Source organism: Salminus brasiliensis, chromosome 4, assembly GCF_030463535.1.
Source record: "Salminus brasiliensis chromosome 4, fSalBra1.hap2, whole genome shotgun sequence".
Classification (NCBI taxonomy): Eukaryota; Metazoa; Chordata; class Actinopteri; order Characiformes; family Bryconidae; genus Salminus; species Salminus brasiliensis.
Genome location: NC_132881.1, coordinates 30,708,199 through 30,726,986, shown reverse-complemented (window position 1 = coordinate 30,726,986; position 18,788 = coordinate 30,708,199). Strand labels below are relative to the sequence as shown.

General features: G+C 38.8%; 1 protein-coding gene across 3 annotated transcripts in view; it reads right to left on the bottom strand.

Annotated features, from left to right (window-relative positions):
• The window catches only part of pcdh15a (protocadherin-related 15a), a 285,392-nt gene that overhangs the window by 18,449 nt on the left and 248,155 nt on the right, over positions 1 to 18,788 (bottom strand). For 2 of the 3 annotated variants that reach the window (XM_072677968.1, XM_072677967.1), the window contains 5 exons: positions 18,104 to 18,231; positions 13,574 to 13,789; positions 11,316 to 11,404; positions 9,450 to 9,626; positions 6,936 to 7,158 (listed from right to left, as the gene is read on the bottom strand). In XM_072677968.1, the coding sequence (XP_072534069.1) occupies positions 6,936 to 7,158; positions 9,450 to 9,626; positions 11,316 to 11,404; positions 13,574 to 13,789; positions 18,104 to 18,231 (833 nt within the window). Of the gene's footprint in view, positions 1 to 3,649; positions 3,773 to 4,252; positions 4,262 to 6,935; positions 7,159 to 9,449; positions 9,627 to 11,315; positions 11,405 to 13,573; positions 13,790 to 18,103; positions 18,232 to 18,788 lie in introns of those variants that run through there. The other variant, XM_072677969.1, reaches the window with a different exon arrangement.

Genomic DNA, 18,788 nt, shown 5'->3' with positions numbered 1-18,788 from the left:
GTTAGCAGTTCTGGTAGCATTGCGCTGAGGGTGGACTAGGAGGGCCATTCCAAAAAAAGCAAGGCCAAGAACGCTCTCTTACACTCTTGGCTACTGATGATTGTGGCAACGTTGGGGAGCAAACTTGTCATCCCCCGAGGCCAGAACTTAGATAGTTGCACCACTCAAGTGTATTCATCAGTTTTGTTAGCATTTTTCTGCCGTTCCATTGTGTCTATTTGGCCTTTTTTTAAACTCAGAAGACTTAGATACTGTGATATGTATTATGACAATGTCTACTGTGATATTGTGATATTATACTCTGCTCATATATAATTGGAGCTATTTTGAATCTTACTAGGAATAACACTCCACTAGAGCTGCTAGAAATATTATGCTTCTTTAAAAAAAAAAAAAAAAAAACTAACAAAAAAACAATTACACTGATTTGATAGAAATTAGTTCCACAGTTTTGGTGGAATATGCCAAATGAAATCCACAGCGGAATCCTAGAGGCATATTTACGAAATCCTACAGTTTTTGCCTTGAAGCAGAGAAGGATGATTCAGTCATGCTCCCTAACAGAGAAAGACAGATAGAGATTCATAGTGCAGCTGTGTTCCTGACGCACATGGGCATACAGCACCTCTGGGTTTATTCATGGTCACATGTATCTAGACAATCTGAGGCATGAGCCGGTCTCAAGGTGAAGGATGTGTAAAGCACTACTTGGGTATATGGAGGGAAGAGAATCATCATGGTAGTATCAGAGGCTGGGGATGCTTATGTACATCACTACCACCTTTGTCGAACCTCTACACACAAGGAGCTTCACTCTGTCTGCGTAGCTGACATCATGTTTTTTCTTTCTGCTCTGCTCATTAAAACAGGCCTAAGCCTTTTCTACGGCATTAAGTGGCAACACAAAAGCAGGATTATTACACAGAGACTTGAACTACCAGCCACGAGTTCAAGTAGGGCAGAATAGTTAAAATTCACTATTAGTAGCAAAGAGTGAAGGCTGAGCAAGAGGGCTGTCTACAGAGAGAGGCAGAGAGAGAATAAAAATGTAAATAACTTACTGCAGTCTGAGTTGAGAGCAAAAGGAATGGAATGAAATGGACGGAAAGAAAGAAAGACACACAGCGAGACAGAGACAGCAGGTGAATGTGAGTGGAAGCAGTCAGACTCCAACAGAATACGAGACACAGACATGCATTTATATGAACAAAGAGAAAAGACAAACGAAAGCCACTCTGCTAAACTTGCACTTGCAGGTAGGTCTGAAAGATGCATGTGTTCTGCATGCAGAAGTTAATTATCCATGCTGCTGGAAATGTGCACAGTATGTATATTACCACAGCATGAATGTCATTAAATGGAACCAATGGATGGAACTTGACTGCGCTGCATTAGCATGCGAATAACTGTTATGGAGGTAATGACATATTAATGCAAAAACCTACTAACAAGAGGTCCTGCTATTCAAAACCCTGAATCCAGTTAGAGATTGTGTAATCACTGGTAGTTAATGGAATTACTGAGGTAATTGTTTGGCTACCCCCTGTCAAACCCACCAGTGATTACACTGTAACTCCAGGGCAAAGATTGAATTCAAGGTCCAGAGCTAAAAAAAAATGCTATTGAAAAACTCACTGCGGTAAAAAATGTATATAACAGAATAATAATAACCTTAAATTAATTAAAAGTCATCCTTCTTACAAAAGATTGTTTCTTGCTAACTATTTCTGGTGCACATTCTCTGGGACTTGTTTGTTATTCAACTGAGGCCAAGGGAAATTGCTCTGGCTATCTTTGTGCTTGGCTTAAATGATTAACTAAAATCTAAGGTCCTGTCTCTTTGAGTTAGCTGCTGCATTTATTCTGGTTATATTACATTAACACTCTAGTTTCCTGTGGGTGAGGCAATTACATCTGCAGAAATCTCAACCAATTCATTAACACAGTTAAGTGCATCTTTAACTTGCCAATGGACCTTACTGTTCTTAATGGCCAAGATGTGTCCAGTGATCATACTGCCCATAAAGTAGACAACAGCAAAACTAATTAAATCCACCTCTGACTCCCTGTGGTGCAGAAATAAGCCATAAATGCCCTTAATAGAAGAAAAACTAATCTCTCTTCTAAATGATGGATGCAATCAATGCTAGGCGGTTTTCACTCCATCTTGACTCAGGGAGTTATAACTGCCTGCCTAACTGGTAGGTGTTTCTCTGGACATTTTTCAGTTGGACCAACCAGCATGCTTTCATGAGCTACAGGGAGGGTTCAGGTGATGCCTACAACTAAACAGGCAGGGCGGAGAAACTGAAGGAGAGGTCATATCAGTCACAAAGCTCTTGAGATTGACATTCATACTGCATCCATATGTCACACTATGAAAAGGCTAACAAAATCAGTCAAAATGGTTTGCAACAGAATAAAAGCACTGCTTTTAGGGGTGTAAAATCCCAAACTGATCAAAACAGGCATCCCAGTTTAACATTTTCATCAAATGCAATAATGTACTTTCTAAGTTAATAAAACAAAACAAAAAAGGAATTGCCATACCTGTTGTTTGAACAAATACAGTATCATATGACATATGTCTTCATACACAAGCACACTCAACACAGATTCACAGTCATCACGCTAACCTCAATCACACACGTACGAACACAGTGTTGATCTTAATAATGAAACGGTACAATACTCGCTTCCCAAAGAATTGCTACTGACTTTCTTTTGACCAAAATAGGCTTCTGTAATTTACCACTTAGAGAGGAGGTCTCGCTTGCGATGTGGTTTATTACGCTTAAATGCTAAACGGCAAATGATGCTTCAGAACAGTTCCGACCCAAGTTACCAGTGAATCTCAGTGATTTTAGTCCCATCTGAATCCACCATGCCAGTTTACAGACTGTGTGCGCCTGCATCAGTAACGATTCCAGCTCGTTTTACCTTCTATAAAACAACTCATAAAGCAACCCTGGGATTTATTAATCCTGTGTGAATTGGCATGTTGGTAAATATTCCATCACATCCTGGTAAAAATGAGTTTTTCTCAGGTTTTCTCCAGAGGGGCTGGAGTGGTCATTTAGTCACGTCATGAATGTGTTGCAAATAGAAAGTAAAGGCGCTAACATATCAAATCTGGCCAAACAACTGAAGTGCCGTCATGTTGTACAGAGTTTTAAGAAGTTAGTGACTGCTCCTGTTTCTGTAACATCAGTAATTGGTATAAAACAGTTTAAATGTATATTTTTAAGTCGATTTGAGGCTCATATTTGGCCAGTATCTAAAGTTTCATGTTAATTTCTTCAAAGTCGTCAGGTCTCTGAAATATTTTACATTGATAAATTATGGTCTGTAAAAATGAACTTGCAGGAAGAAGCTACTGTGCTTGACAATAAAGCACAAAATATGGTAAATGCTAAGTGTATTAAATTATTAATCAAATAAAGTTAATTTTATTATAATTTTGCATGTTTTATTATCTTAAAGAATAAAAGACCCTCAATTTTGTCTGTTTTTGGCATAAAAAAATATTGAATATTGATATATCTGTGAGACATATTGGAGATGAGTGGCAACATTAAAACACACACTCCCACACACACATAATCACACTTAAAGGTCAATAAGGAACAGTTCAGACCAGTTGACTCACATTTTGCTGTCCCCCAGCTCCTCATAGAGATTGGCCTGAGCTGGAGCCGGAGTGGGTGCTGCTGATTTGCCAGCAGGAAGCGCCATCTGGATGCGGGCGGTTTTGGCACACTCGGCCTGTCTCCTACAAATAATGTCAACAAAGTTTCTCATTGTCAACAGGTCACTCACAGGCATCACACAAACACATCCCTGTTCTGGCCTCTTGATGTGCAAGTCTGCCAGCAAGAGCACACATAAAATAAAGTTCCTTTAGCTCTCATTAGACTCCTTTCTGCATGCATCTTCTCAACCATGGAAATTCAGGCCTGTAATTCAGGACCTTCCACACTGGGCCTATCTGAGGTGAGGAGATGATTATGATGGAGATAAGCCTATTCCTTTTGTGCTTGGTGATTGTGATGAAATCTGAGAGCAAGGCCTTGCTGTTCTGTTTCACAAGGATCACTGACTATGTTAGAATGGATGGTAAGAACGGGAACATGCTTTATTCGACACTTCTGTTCAGGCCTTTGATTGGTGCATTCACATTTAAAGGGCCGAGTTGAATAATGAGAATGTGGGAGTTGTTCGGAGAATAATGAAATGTATGAATAGCACTTACTCTTTGAATCTGACAGAGGGGTCCGCGCACAGCCACAATGGAATGGGAGACAAAAAGGAGAGAAAAAGAAGAGATGAATGAGAAGGGACAAGTCGTATTGTTAGATAATTAGCCCAGAAGTACTTCCTTATCAAAACACAACACAAAGTATAAATTAAAAATGGGAACTTCACAGGCCTTTCCCAGCGCCATTTTTCCAAGCCGCAGAGTTTTAATAATATTGTGGAGGCTCTTTCATGTTGCTTTAGATGAATCCACTGCTGCAGGTGGTGGAATGCACATTAGTCCTCCCCTCTCCACTCCCCGTGCAGTGATAAGCGCTGAGGCTGGAGAATAACCCGTACTTATCACACATCTCTCTCTACTGCACTGCTGAGAGAGAAATCAGCTCTCAGCAGCAACCTCTCTCTCTCTTTCTAGCCCTCCCCCTCCTTTCTGCAACCACTCTCTCTATCTCAATCTCTCCCTCCTTCTATCTCTTCCTCTGTCGCGTGTACACATCATTCTCCAAGCCTGACCCCAGGCTCTGTGCTTACTATTAGAAAGTCACACACTAACTCTTCTGCCACTATCTCTGCTTCGGAACATTATTTATTTAACTAAAAAGCAATTATCCACAAGACAAGACGTTACACCGAGTGTGTTCCAGTGATATATACTCCATGCTAATGATGTCGAAGTTCTTTAAACTTTAAAAAGGTTCTTCACACTCACATATTTCATCATTTCCAAAAAATAGTTCAACCCATTAAAGCGTTCTTCAGGGAACCAAAAGTGGTTCTGTGGCATAGCTCCAAATAACCCTTTTAGATGCCTAGACTGTTTTATGAACATACATCTCATCAACACTATCATCATAATCATCATCTTCTTCATCATCAGGGTTATCAGGTGCAGTAATCCCAGGAGAATGTAAATTACACACACACACACACACACATATACACACAAACCCCTCGGCTTAAAATAGCTCTTTAAACATCTGTTCAAAGCATTCAGGCATGTCTCTCTCTTTTGTTCAGCTTGTCTCTTTCCTGTCTGTGCCCTCCTCCAAACAAAGGTGATAAAAAAGGCTCTCTGGAGTGATGCCACTGGAGAACCATTTTTAGTTTCCTAATGAACCTTTCTTGGGATGGTTCTACCGTCTAAGGTGTGAGTGAGAAGAGTCCCCATATAAGGCAATACAATCAATAGTCCCCCGTAATACAATAGACTCTGCCTGACAAACAAAGCATTATCACTATCAATCATAATAGACCCAAATGCATATTAACCTTATATGAAACAGCATGGTGTTATTTGATATTAAACATTTCCCACTCTTTAAACAATTCTCCCTGAAGTGGAGAAACTGCTCTGGCAGTGTGGATTCTTAATGTTTAATCACCCCAATGTTTTGGTTTGCCAATAGGAGATTATTATGCTTAATGAAGAAGTTACTCCAACATTGTGCTGAGTGTTGGCATGATCTCCAAACAAATGGAAACAAGCTCACAGTACAGACTAATATCTGTATGCAAAATGTTCACCAAAGGTAAAGTAATATGATTATGGGAACTCACATATTTACACAGTATAGCCAACTAAAAATAGCTCAACTTCTAAGGGTTAGCCTCAGTCACTGGCTTATTACACATATCATCCCCCTCAATGCTCTGAATGACTCTCCTTTAATCACACATTTGTAAACTTCATTTATGATTATTATTCCACTCTCTGGAGGAGCCGACAGAAGTGAATTCAACTTTTGAATTTTGGATTGAATTTCAAAGTTGTCCTTAGGCTTGCTCCTCAGGAATCTAGATAAAAGTTTCTGTACAGCTGTTTTTTGTGTTTTGTGGCTGTATAAATAAAGTAGTCACTCAAACCTGCTGCTGAGACTGGGAAGCTCTGTAGTGTATATTTACGTACGTTGGTAATGCCATGGGTGTAGGTGTTTGTGTGTTTGTGCTTCCTCAGTTGCATGTTGACACAACAGCTGATGACAGATGCACTGACCTATGCTGTAGCCCTCTCTCTCTCCCTCACCCTCATACCCATCTCTCTCTCTCTAGGTTTGTCTCTCTCTTGAGAGAAAGAGGGAGAGAGAAAGAGAGAGAGGCACAGAGCCAGATGCTGTATTGTTGCGAGGCTGGGTGAGGTGTGACGGAGCGGTGTGACGAGCAGAGAGAATGCGGCAGATCTGTCACAAATGGCTGTAATTAATCTGCTTTCACACAGTGCTGGCGGGAAGATTAGCCCGTTAGCATGGCTAATTACAGAGAAAGAGCCGGCTTAATACCTGGCACCCGTTTCCCATTGCTTTCTCCCTCTCTCTCCCTCTCTCTCTCTCTCTCTCTCTCTCTCTCTCTCTCTCTCTCTCTCTCTCCTTCTTCATCCATCACCTCTCTCTTCCTAGATCTCTCCCTCTCTCTCTTCTGCCCCAGGCCTTTTACTCTAGACGCTCTTCAGCTATATCTCTCTTGGCACTCTTAGTGCTCTCAGCATGGCAGTATGGATATTAACAGAGACATGCACAGATCTCCATAGCCTTCCAGACTCCAAGAAATCAAACCAATGACAACGGATACTCAGTGTCAGTCTCCGATGACCCAACACATGATCAATGTTGTGATGTCTTTCACAACATTGCTGATCACACATCATAATCCTACTCACAGCTTGCCGCTAACAATGCCTGTACTCACTGTTTGTAGGTAACCATGACGATAAGGATAGCAGGGATGCAGCAGAGGATTATGATGATTGCCAGTGCGAGAAGTGCACCCTCTGTGTAGCCCACAGCCTGAGCAGCCTTCTTCACAGTGGCCACAATGTCTGGAGAGCGAATCTCCAGAATCCTTCCACCTTCACCAAGATACGGCTGGAACTCTTTATTAATATCCAGAATCTTACCATCAAGAAACCTGGAAAACATTTAGGTTTATTAGCAAACTGTCAGCTGTTTGCAAGAAACCAAACCAAATTTATCTATATATAAGTCATCTGAAAATAAGTGCAACCGACTGACTTATCTGAATTATGAGATTTAACCAATGCTGAGGGGCTTTATACTGACTCTTGGCCGTGGACATGATGCCCTTAGGCTCACGTGTGGCTAACCCAGAGCATCCTATTTTAATGGAAATGGATGCTCTTTCAAATAGCTGAATTCACTCAATATGGGTGCCTGAACACTTTTGAAAATAAAATGCAATAAAATGCTACTATGAGTAAACATATGTATCTTCAATGTTTTGCACATTTGCACATTTTGCACAAATCTAGAATTTTTGCACATATAACTATACGTTAATAATGTATGTAAAGGCGGAGTTAATGCATGAGTCAGCACATATTTGAGGACTCTTTTTCACAAAAACTGAGACAAAAAAAAGTTACAACCGTTTTATAATTCATTGACCCACATACTGCCAGCCTGCACAATCTTCCAATCTCAAAGGACATAGAAGAGAAGAAATCACTTTGGAAAGACTCTAATTAAAAAGTTTTCTATTGGCTAGAGGGATCCTGGGGCTTGGCCATTAGCAAAAGTTCTTTAGTGTTGTTTGTATTATTGCTGCTGTTTTTATTATTTAGCAATATAAAACATGTGGCATCACATAGATATGGTGGAAATAGACCTACATAAAGATGAAAAACAAATGTATACTTCATGGGGTTGTAAGTAAGCAAACAACCAAAAACAAACATATACTGCTTTGAAGGCAACCATATTATTTACATCTGAAGGCTACAGTATAAAACCAGAACTAATTAATGTTCTTTAGGTGATTCAGTCACTTCACCACAACCTATCTGAACCACCTTTCGCTTACTAAAAACTATACTGAATACCCACAAAACATCTGCAATAAAGGTGTCATTTACTGCAAAGACATATAATATAATATAATAATATAATAGAAATAATCATGTTATATATAATTGTGTTTACTGTTAAAAGTATAAGATTCTCAAAAGTTTTTAGGGGTTCTTCAACTTGAATCTGTGGAAGAACCTCTTAAGGTTCTTTGAGGAACCTTCAAGAAAAAGAAAAAAAGCTTTCTTGAAGCTTTCTCCAAAAGTTCCTTAAGGAACACTTTTAACAGTGTGGTGGTCCAATAAGTCATGAAATGAAGGAGCAATGTAAAAATGGCTGTAGTTCCAACTCTTTAAATGAAATCTGAAAGTCTGCACTTTCAGACAAAATGACAATAATTGAGTCACTGTTTAAATACTTACAAACTTGCCCGTACATGTCAGATAAAAGATAAATCACATGTCTTTTGTTTTGGTTTGAAAAAATTGAACTAGCAAAATGTAGAATGCATAAAAGGATTATAATGTGCATGCTAGTATGAGAGCTCTTTGTAATGAGCAGTAATGAAGACCTTAACTGAAAGCTCTTCAAACAAAAAGAACACCAAGGCTTTTATTATCCAATTATTCGTCATGGTAAATTAGTGTAGTACAGTGACCCTTTGAGAGGCACACAGGAAAAAAATATTCCAATTAGCTTGAATGAAATGAAAACATGTTCTAATTAAGTTCACATCACCCCAATTATCAGTTTGAAACTGATCATTCAAAACATGTAAGGACATACAGCATTGTGCACGTCTGAAACACTGCCTGCGTTATGCTTCATTTCCATCAGCAGATGAGCTAATGCCAGTAAAATCAGTGCAGATATGACAATGGTTCCTGCACTTATAACACTAACAATTAGCACAATTAGCATCAGTAATCAAGTCAATCAATACAGACACACTGAGCTATCATTAATGCAAAATATACATGTCTTTTCTGAGTCTGACAGTAAACCATTCCAAATTGGGGGAAAAATATAATTTTTGTATTGCAAACTGTGTTATTACTTTGTTTTGATTTTGTTATGGTCTGCAAATGTAATTATAGCATAACATACTTAATTATGTGACTTTTTGTCGAGTATGAATGTGGTGTCCCCAAATTTAATTAACCTCAGCTTAGTGATCTGAGACCTAATGAAACACACTCAAAGAGTGCAGGATGAAAACCACAAGCTCACGGACATGCACATTTAATCTAACACCACTCATCTGATGATAAATATCCTTCCAGGAGAGTTTGCTTTGGGTTTCATTGGGTGGGCTAAACTGTGTGTGTGTGTGTGTGTGGGTGGCATATGTGTTGTACTTATTCATATACACTAGTATGTGCATGCACTGCTTACTTGAAGAGCTCTTGCCGAGATATTGCTCTGTTGGTGAGAGGGTCAATAGCGTACACCTGCAGATCAGATTTGGTGTAGTCCTCTAATTCATATCCTTCCCCATGCCTCCGCGGCCCAATGGACTCCACTATCACTTTAGCACCAGGGATTTGATCTTGCACATAACGCTCAAGAATCCTGCAATCAACATATCAAAACATACATGGCCATGACCCTCACCCTACAGGAGAACACCTTTCTGTGAACACTTGATTGGATATACAGCAGAGGCAGAAGAAGTGAACTGCTGCAGTCTTCACAGCCGCAAATATCAACAACTGCTGTGTAAATCTACAGCTGTCAACAGAGGTGGCTTTCTGCAAAAATGCTACATGCACTTTGCGTAGCAAGAAGAAAACTAACAGAGCAGATTTATTATGGGGTTGTGTTTCTGAAAGTTGCTGTAGCATGCCCAAAAATCGAATTCTATAGAAGTCCCAAAATGCTGCTTGCTTTCTTCTCATAAGTGCTGCAAACAAGTTATTATTGACTTAAAAGTCACTGCATAAAATGTCTGTGCCTGCTTGTTTATGCAAAACTGAATGTCATTTCTCGCACCTTTTTACACATGTCTCTTCACTAACAATCCAGAGAAGGAGTCAGAAGAAAGAGAAAAGTGACTCTTGTCTACAGAATAGGCTGCCTGTATGTACTGTGTATTTGTTATTATAGAGGTGACAGAAGTATTCAGAACCGACCTATGATGTTCAAAAGGCAAAAGGTAAGAAGCACTCTGAATACAAGTCAGACAGCACGTATGTTTGTCTGCTCCACAGGTAGGAAACCTCATACAAAAGATCATACACCTGCAAACTGCTGGACTAGGAGGACGCTAGTAAAGGGTACGGCCTGTGCAGGACCTCACAGCAAAATATACCAATTGCTGAGAATATAACTCATTAATTCAACAATTGCCCAGCGCAGTTATTAAAGCTATCTTTGGCTCAAGGCATTTAAATGTTCCAAGAACGCACCTGAACAAACCACTACCATGCGCCAAAAGAGGTTGTGTAAGATGAGGCAATACTAAGGCTTTCTGATTTAAATGCCAAATGGTATGTTTGGTGCTGGTCCAAGAACACAAAGCATTTCTCAATCAATATCATCCCTGAGGTGAGGCAGGGTGGTGCCAGCATCATGCTATGATGTTGCTTTTTTACCAGCAGAGACTGTAAAAGCATGACAAAACTAAAGGACAAATGAACAGAACAAAATGCCAGCCAATATTTATAAAACATACATTTCTTTTTTTTGTCTGTTAAAGACATAGAACTAGGGGGAGAAAAATCAAAGCTACCCTGCAGTGGCTTTAGAGAAAAACAAATCAATGTCCTTGAGTGGTCCAGTCAAAGCCCCTTTCTGAATCCCACTGACAAGCTGTTGCAATGTTAACAACGGCTGAATGCAAGTATTGGCCAAACAACTTTCAAGGAACTTGGGCAAATTTGTCTCAATTAAAGGAGAACTTTTCAGACTTTTCAATGAAAAAAACACTAAGTATACATTTACTTCTCTTATTAATAGATTATAACATTCAGTTCATAATTTCTTGAAATCTGACAGCTAAGTATACATTTACTTCTTTTATTAATAGATTATAACATTCAGTTAATAATTTCTTGAAATCTGACAGCTTTGGTCTGAGGTCTGAACTTTTGTAAACATTCATACATTCATTCTTATCAGTTATTTTTCCCCATTTTGAGGCTGCATACTATATTATCACACAAATGAAGTGAAAAGAGAGAGGCTAAATGGAGCTAATGTTTGGTGCAGTGTTTGAGGTGAGCCATCAAATCCTCTCAAGTTCAGCAAAAGAAGTATCACCTGACCAGCTGCTCTTTGTTCTCTTCCACTACGGTGGGTGGCACGTTGGATACCACTACCTGCATGTCCAATGCATTCACCACAGAGATCTGAGAGAGAGAGAGAGAGAGAGAGAGAGAGAGAGAAAAGGACAGACAGAGAAAGAAAATTTTTTTATTCACTGTGGCTTCAAGACCGCTCTGCTGAAAGCAAGCTTTACGATGGCTGGCATGTGCTGCTTTAATGGCTTCTAATTTTGTTGGCCAATAAGACGCCAGAGACCTGAGACTGAACCCTTTTGAAACATTCCCTCACCTTCAGCCTTCTGCTCCACCCTGGAAATGAAGTCTTGCTTTCTTCCATTTTGTACACAAACACACACACATACACACACACACACACATATATATATATATACATATATATATATATATATATATATATATATATATACACAGGCAATTCTCCCAACCCCCTTTATTTTATTAGGAACTTATTAGATCCACAGATTTCATACAAATGCACAATTCACTGTCTGCACATGTGCCAGAAAGATACAATTAGGGTGAAAACTGATTCAGTCAACAGTAAACAAATGTAAATGCATTGCTGCACTAATAAGCCTGTAGGCACATGCACACCACACACACACACACAAACAAACACACCAATCTGAATGTTTATGAAGCTTAAAGACTTTCCACTCAGAGCCAAATTTGATCACAGCCTCATTCCACGGCAACTTACCATGTGGTGTATTCCCTTATCTGATTTAGATTCTACTCTAAATTATTTAGAGGGATGACTTTTGTAAATTCAAATGTTCGTCTTACTTACTTGCAGTAATGACCCCAAGTAAAGTGAATAATAAATGATAATGTGGATTGATAATGTAGATTTTACCAGCCAATATACTGCATCATCTGAACAGAAAGCTGGAAGTTTAACAGATTTTAATTTGTGATGCTCTTATAAAGACACCACAACTTTGCCAGCTGATCAGACAGCAGACAATAGACAGTATTCTACCATGGTAAAGGTTGGAAGCAATTTTGCTGCATAAAATGATACTATTATGATGCCTGTACTCCTTTACAACTGATAACTGATGATAACTAAAAGTGGTGCACCTCTGAAAATGAAGTGATAATAAACATAACAGATACAGATGTTAATCAAATCCTGTAGCAGAGACTGTATCAAGTATACTTTATATATTTCCTATCATCAAATAACTTCTTTGGTACGTCCAAATATCTAAATATTAAATAAAACCTCTTAAAATACCTAGCCAGCTTATAGTATTACAGTTTATACAGTGTAAGTTATTATAATACTAGCAATAGTAATTAATGTGACAAATGTCCACATGTTTGAACAGTACAGCATACATCAGCCAATATAACTAATACAACTGAGAATATTACATGTCACAAAATGTTGCATGGAAACAAGAATTAAAACACGGAGGCCCAAACATCAACGCTTGAATTATTAGTATTTTAACCCATTTCAATATATCAATATTGAAAACATTTTTCTTTTATTCTGCAAGATTTTATCAGCATCACAAGTCTTTTATTTTACTGTTTTGTAAGACCACATATTTTATCAGCAGTTATGATAGAGGAGTGGCTGGATATCATGCTAAGTAACACCAAATGAACACCAAATTGCCCAAATGAAATGAAGATGAATGAAGGATGTTAAGTGGAGCCGTTGTTTGGTCCATTGCTTTAGATAAGCCATCAAATCTGCTTATTAGTGCAGAAGGTTTGATTAGTGTGTAATATCCTGTTCATGTTTGAATGACACTGCTGTAGTTTAAAGTGTTAGGGGGCTTTTGCTCCTAAATTTGTAAATACAGTAAGGAATGAGGTTGATTTATCTTCATTGTTATTCTGCTTTATTAAAAAAAAACAAGTGTATTGTGCAACAAACACTAAACTGCACTACAGCATATGACAAATACTCTGCATTTCGCAAATCTTGAATAATCTGAATGGAATCATGCCAAAATAACACTGTGATAACATTGCATCATGGGTTTTTTTAGTACAAAAGCACTGGGACACAGCTCTTAATCATTGAATTTGAGGGTTTCGTTCATTCCCAGCTGAGCAGTTAGAGCTGCAGAGACCAACTCCATATTAATGCCTATGGATTTAGAATGGTATGTCATAAAAGCTCTCATGCAACATGTAGGTGCCCCAATACTTCTGTCCAACAAGTGTACATACACTGTAGGGTCTAAAACACCCCCACACAAAGGGACTTACCACCACCTCAGCACTGCCACTCAGGCCCTTGCCGTAGTCATCAGTGGCAATGACCTGGAATTTGAAGTAGGAGCGGCGCATGTTGCGGTACATGATGGCACTCTTGATGATGCCGGTGTACTGCTCAATCACAAAGCTGTCCTGACCCTCAGCTGTAGGGGGGATGATCAGCCTGTATGCCATCTTACTGTAGTTTCCTGTATCTTTGTCTCTTGCCTAGTACACAAGCACCATACACAAACACATACACACAAAAAGAAACGAACAACTGACTGATCAGTGGGCTGATCAGTATCAGTGCCCGTTAGCAATGGAAATAGCTAAATGGTATGACAGCAGTGATATGACCATTTAAAAGCAAATCAATAAATGTTGAAATGCTGTAATTATGACTATTAAGCAACCTGCAACACATTACTATCAGCTTGTTAGTGTGTGACAGGTTAACATGCATTCAGCTGTTCGCAATAAATCAAACAAACAAGACCAATTTAAATAGCTCAACTAATTTAGCTAATAATTTTTTTCTCCAAATTCAACACAAATACCTTCTGGCAGCATTCCTGAGGAATCCTAGCCCATTCCTAATGAGCAATGGCCTCCAGTTCACTAATATTTTTGGGTTTACATGCTTCTTCAAATTCCACCATAGATTTTCTATGTGGTAAGTCGGATGACTGTGAAGGCCTCTCCAGAATCTTCCAGGACTTCTTCTAAAATCAAGCCTTGGTGGACCTTAAGGTCTGCAGGGGATTATTGTTCTGTTAAAGGTCCAATGACGGCCAAGCTTCAGCTTCCTCACAGAAGGCATGACAAATATTAACTACTTTTATTTTCTTTTCAATTTATCAGAGCCAATTAACCCACCTACTCACTTGGACTCCCCCTATCACTTGCAATGCCTTGACACTAGAAGAGTAGGGACAAGCACATGCCTCCTCTGATACATGTGAAGTCAGCCACCATCTGTTTTTGAACTGCTGCCAGTGCAGCTTCACTAGGCAGCCAACACGCTCGGTGGAAAGCTCTGGATCCCCAGCTCTGATACATCAGCCAACAGACGTATGTGCCTTCCAGCATCACACTGAAAGTGTTTAGGGGAGAGAAATGTGCTCTCTTGGGCTCCTGGGATTTAACATACAATCCTCTGGCCAGCATCTTAGTCTGCTGAGCCACTTCTCCAAGGATTTCCTAATACTTGATTGAATCCATCTTGCCCTCCACAGACTGCAGGTTTCCAGTCCAAGAGGAAGCAAAGCAGTCCCAGAGCATCACAAAGCCACCGCCATGCTTCACTGTAGGCAGGGTGTTCTTTTCAGCGTATGCTTCATTCCTCCTCCTCCAGACATGCCAATGATTCATAGACCCAAAAAGTTCTGGTTTTGTTTCACCGCTCCACAGAACACAATCCCAAAGCCTCTGTGGATTATTTATGTGGTTTTGAGAATGGAACTGGAGATTTTGGGTCAGTAGAGGTGTACAGGCCTTAAGACTGTACATTACTGTGTCCTCAGGAATCGGGTAGCAGCCGGTGCTTACTTTTTCTGCCATGTCCAGGTAGCATAGCCAGTGTTCCTTTAACTCTGAACTTGTGAACTACCTGTATCTCAGTGCCTTTGCTCTATTGTTGAATTATTTTCCTTGTTTGTGCAGAGCAATGATCTCTTCTCTCAACTTTTTGGACAACTAACTTGGCTTGCACACCTGATGCAACTAATCAAGGCCTTGATTTGCCACCTGATTTGCAAATGTGTGATCTTATGAGGGATTCTGTTCAGGGGGTTAAATAATTCTGAGACTGCAGTCATCATTAAAAGTGGTATTTGTGGTTCATTTCGTTCTGCTAGTTTTGCTGAGATATTTAAATTGTTCTTGTTCGATTAGTTTATTGCATACAGCTAAAAGTTAATTTACATTTTGTGAATAAACCATGGGGGTTTGTTGCAGTGCGGGTTGAATACGTTTGATTGCAACTGTATTCGAATTGTATTGGGCCTGGATTATTGTAAAGCTGTTTGTTTTCTGTGGTAAAATTTGATATACACATTGTTGCTGTCATGCATGCATGTTGTTCCTTGATGTATTGTATAATATCATGATAAATGGACCAATAGAAGAAATGCTCCAAAATCACTTTCAAAATTTAAAAAAACTGACGTCCATTGAAGACATTTTACCCACTCTTTTAAAGTTGCCATTTTGGAGCTTTTTTTCATAACAGCGACAAAATACATTTTTAATTGAACTGGACTGGATTAAATTGAATATGGTTGCCCCAATATGAGAATTGTGAGTTGATACTGATATCCGATACTTTTCCTGCTTATAAATAGGCATTAATAAAATATGAGTATATTCAGGTTACTAGATATTCAGGTTACATTGTCTTGGAACAGCATTACAGAGAAATGTAAATGTATGTAGTTCTATAAGGTTCCAAATGCAAAAAGGTAACACTCTACATTAATAGCTTTCATTAACATAAAAGAGGCCATTTTCAAATATACAGAGAAATATGTTATTAATATTATTAATAATAAAAAAATATATGAAAAATAATGCTTAGTATGTGCTGATTTATTTAGAATGCAGTGACACGGACATGGATTGTATTTGACTAAAAGTGATAATAATAATAATCTGTAATAAATATACTGATGTAATAAACAGTAATAAATGGAAATGCTTCATATTCACTGGAAATGTCTTGTTCTGAGTTCAACACTCTAAAGTACATGGCTTTCTCAGCATGTGGTCTTCGCTTTAGCTCTATATAGAGTCACATGGTGCACTCCTAGTGCACCCTTTGTGTTGGCTCCATTTGTCAGGCTCTTTCCTGTTCTGAAAGTGTGCATCACGTCTGTCTTACTCTCTTCAGCTATTAACAGCCATAGGCCCTCTTCCCTCTTCATCTCTGCAAAAGCACAATGTATACTTATTACCTACTGGGAATGGGCATGTGATTGTGCACATGCATATGTGCAGGTATTTTAGAAATGGTTGCTAAGGACTTTAAAGGTGGAGAGAGCGAGAAAACAAGAGAGAAAAGAAAGTTGGTGGGTCTAATTGGACAGGAACAGGGCAGAGGTGGGTGGCATTGCACTGGCCCTGACAGATGAGCCTGTGTGTGGAGACAGGAGTTCACCACTTATCAGATGCAATACACAAGTGCCAGCAGCTGAAACTTACAGCAGCTTTCCCATTAAGTAAAGTATAGAAATGAAACAAACTTCTATTTACTGAAGCTTTTCTGCTTTAAAGTACTGAAACAGAACAAGTCACAGTGATCATACCAGAATTGATTACATTGCACTATATTAAATGATTCTGTCAGCAGATCTCACAATATAAATGGAATATATTAGGACATATTTTTATATTTTTATATGATATATAGGATAGGAGGGGTTTTATATGGGGAGGTAGGGACGAAACTTTACCAAATAATATCTGTAATGACTATTTTGTACAGTGTGTTTTCTAGTAGATAAAATGAATCTTTACTTTTAGATTCTGTTGGGACTAAAATCATGGAGATAATTAAATTTCCCATCTCCCCGTGTACAACAAATCCAGTCTAAACAGTGCTTTAAATATGATTCTGATGGAATTAGTTTTACATGGGAAGGTGAGTTAATGCAATTTTAACACATAACATCTGTAATGAGAAATTGTCACGGGATAAGAAAGTTCCATAAACAATCTGTTTTGCTCACAAGCAGAAAACATTGCACATTTCATTTAATCATATCATTTTTGAATTTGTTTACTTATTTAACATTTCTGCATAAATTTAAAGCTTTGTTTTCCGATATTTTGAATGTTTAAATATTTATAGACCTTTACTTCTAGCAGTACAATAGATGGCTTGATATGTGTCACAACATATGCAATCATAGACTTCTTTGAGAGTCTCCACAATTGAGAAAAAATACAAAATTCTTCTTTCGCAGAATTTGATCTAATATTTGCCAACGTGTAATTGTACACAGGGCTGATATTAACTGGGGCTATTTGTAGTTTGTTTCGGTAGGTAAAAGGTGCTGAGATCTTCATAGACAGAGACTAAACAGTCAATAAAAAGGCATAACCAGACTAAAATCACTGAGATACTCTGGAAATATTTACATTACCCCACTGCCAGTCTAACCAATCCAGTCTAGTAGTAGTCCTCTAGTAATAGTGTTCCAATAACCTTAGGTGTAATAGGGCTGCAAAATATATGATTTCTTAGTGATTGTACAGGTCTTAGCAATCCTGATATTGTGGACAGCTGCAATAAACAATTAACACTAACCAATCAGTTACAGACAAGCGCTTCTACAAGCGTTTTAACAAATCAAGATAATCTTGAATGTGAATGACTGGTCAAAAAGAAGCAGGTCAATCTTTAACCATGTGGTATTACTAAATTACAAAAGTGTGTTAAATATATTGCAGGGAATAGTGCTTTCTCAGTATAAGCACATTACTCATGTTTTGCTCACACTGTGCAGGTCTAATTTGCAAAACATGCAAAGGGATACTCACAATAACTTTCAGCACTGAGGTGAAGGTCTTGGTGTCCTCAGTTACTCCTCCAATGTACAGAGCCTCAGTAAACACTGGAGCATGATCATTCTCATCCTGTACGTCGATAAACACCTTGGCTGTGTTTGCTGTTTATTTATGTCCCATTTGTGCAAAGTGTGCACACACATGCACAAACACACGCACACACACACATACACACACCAACACAAAAAGTGAGTGAGAGAGGGCGGGCAAGAAACCACTCAGTGTTAGGAAATGCTGAACCCATTTGTCACAGTTAGAGGTGCATAGAATAAATATGTATACAAAGCTGGCTCAACCTCCACACAGCAGTAGAGGTGAGAAATATGTAGTGTCAAAAAGCATTTTTCTTCCACTATGCAGCTCCGGGAAAACTAATGTCGTGTGGCAGGTGACTAAGGCTATACCAGGTGAACAGGACAAACAAACCTCTATACATCATATCACTCACACACACACACACACACACACACACACACACACACACACACACACACACACACACAGATATTCACAAACACATACACTCATCCACAGACACTACAGACACACACAAATACATACTCCAACATGTCTTTGTCTTTATACTGTTTTTTTTTTCTCAGCATTTAAGAAATTTGATCTGGAAGTTTTCCTAAACTTCCTGATCTTGCCTTGCCTT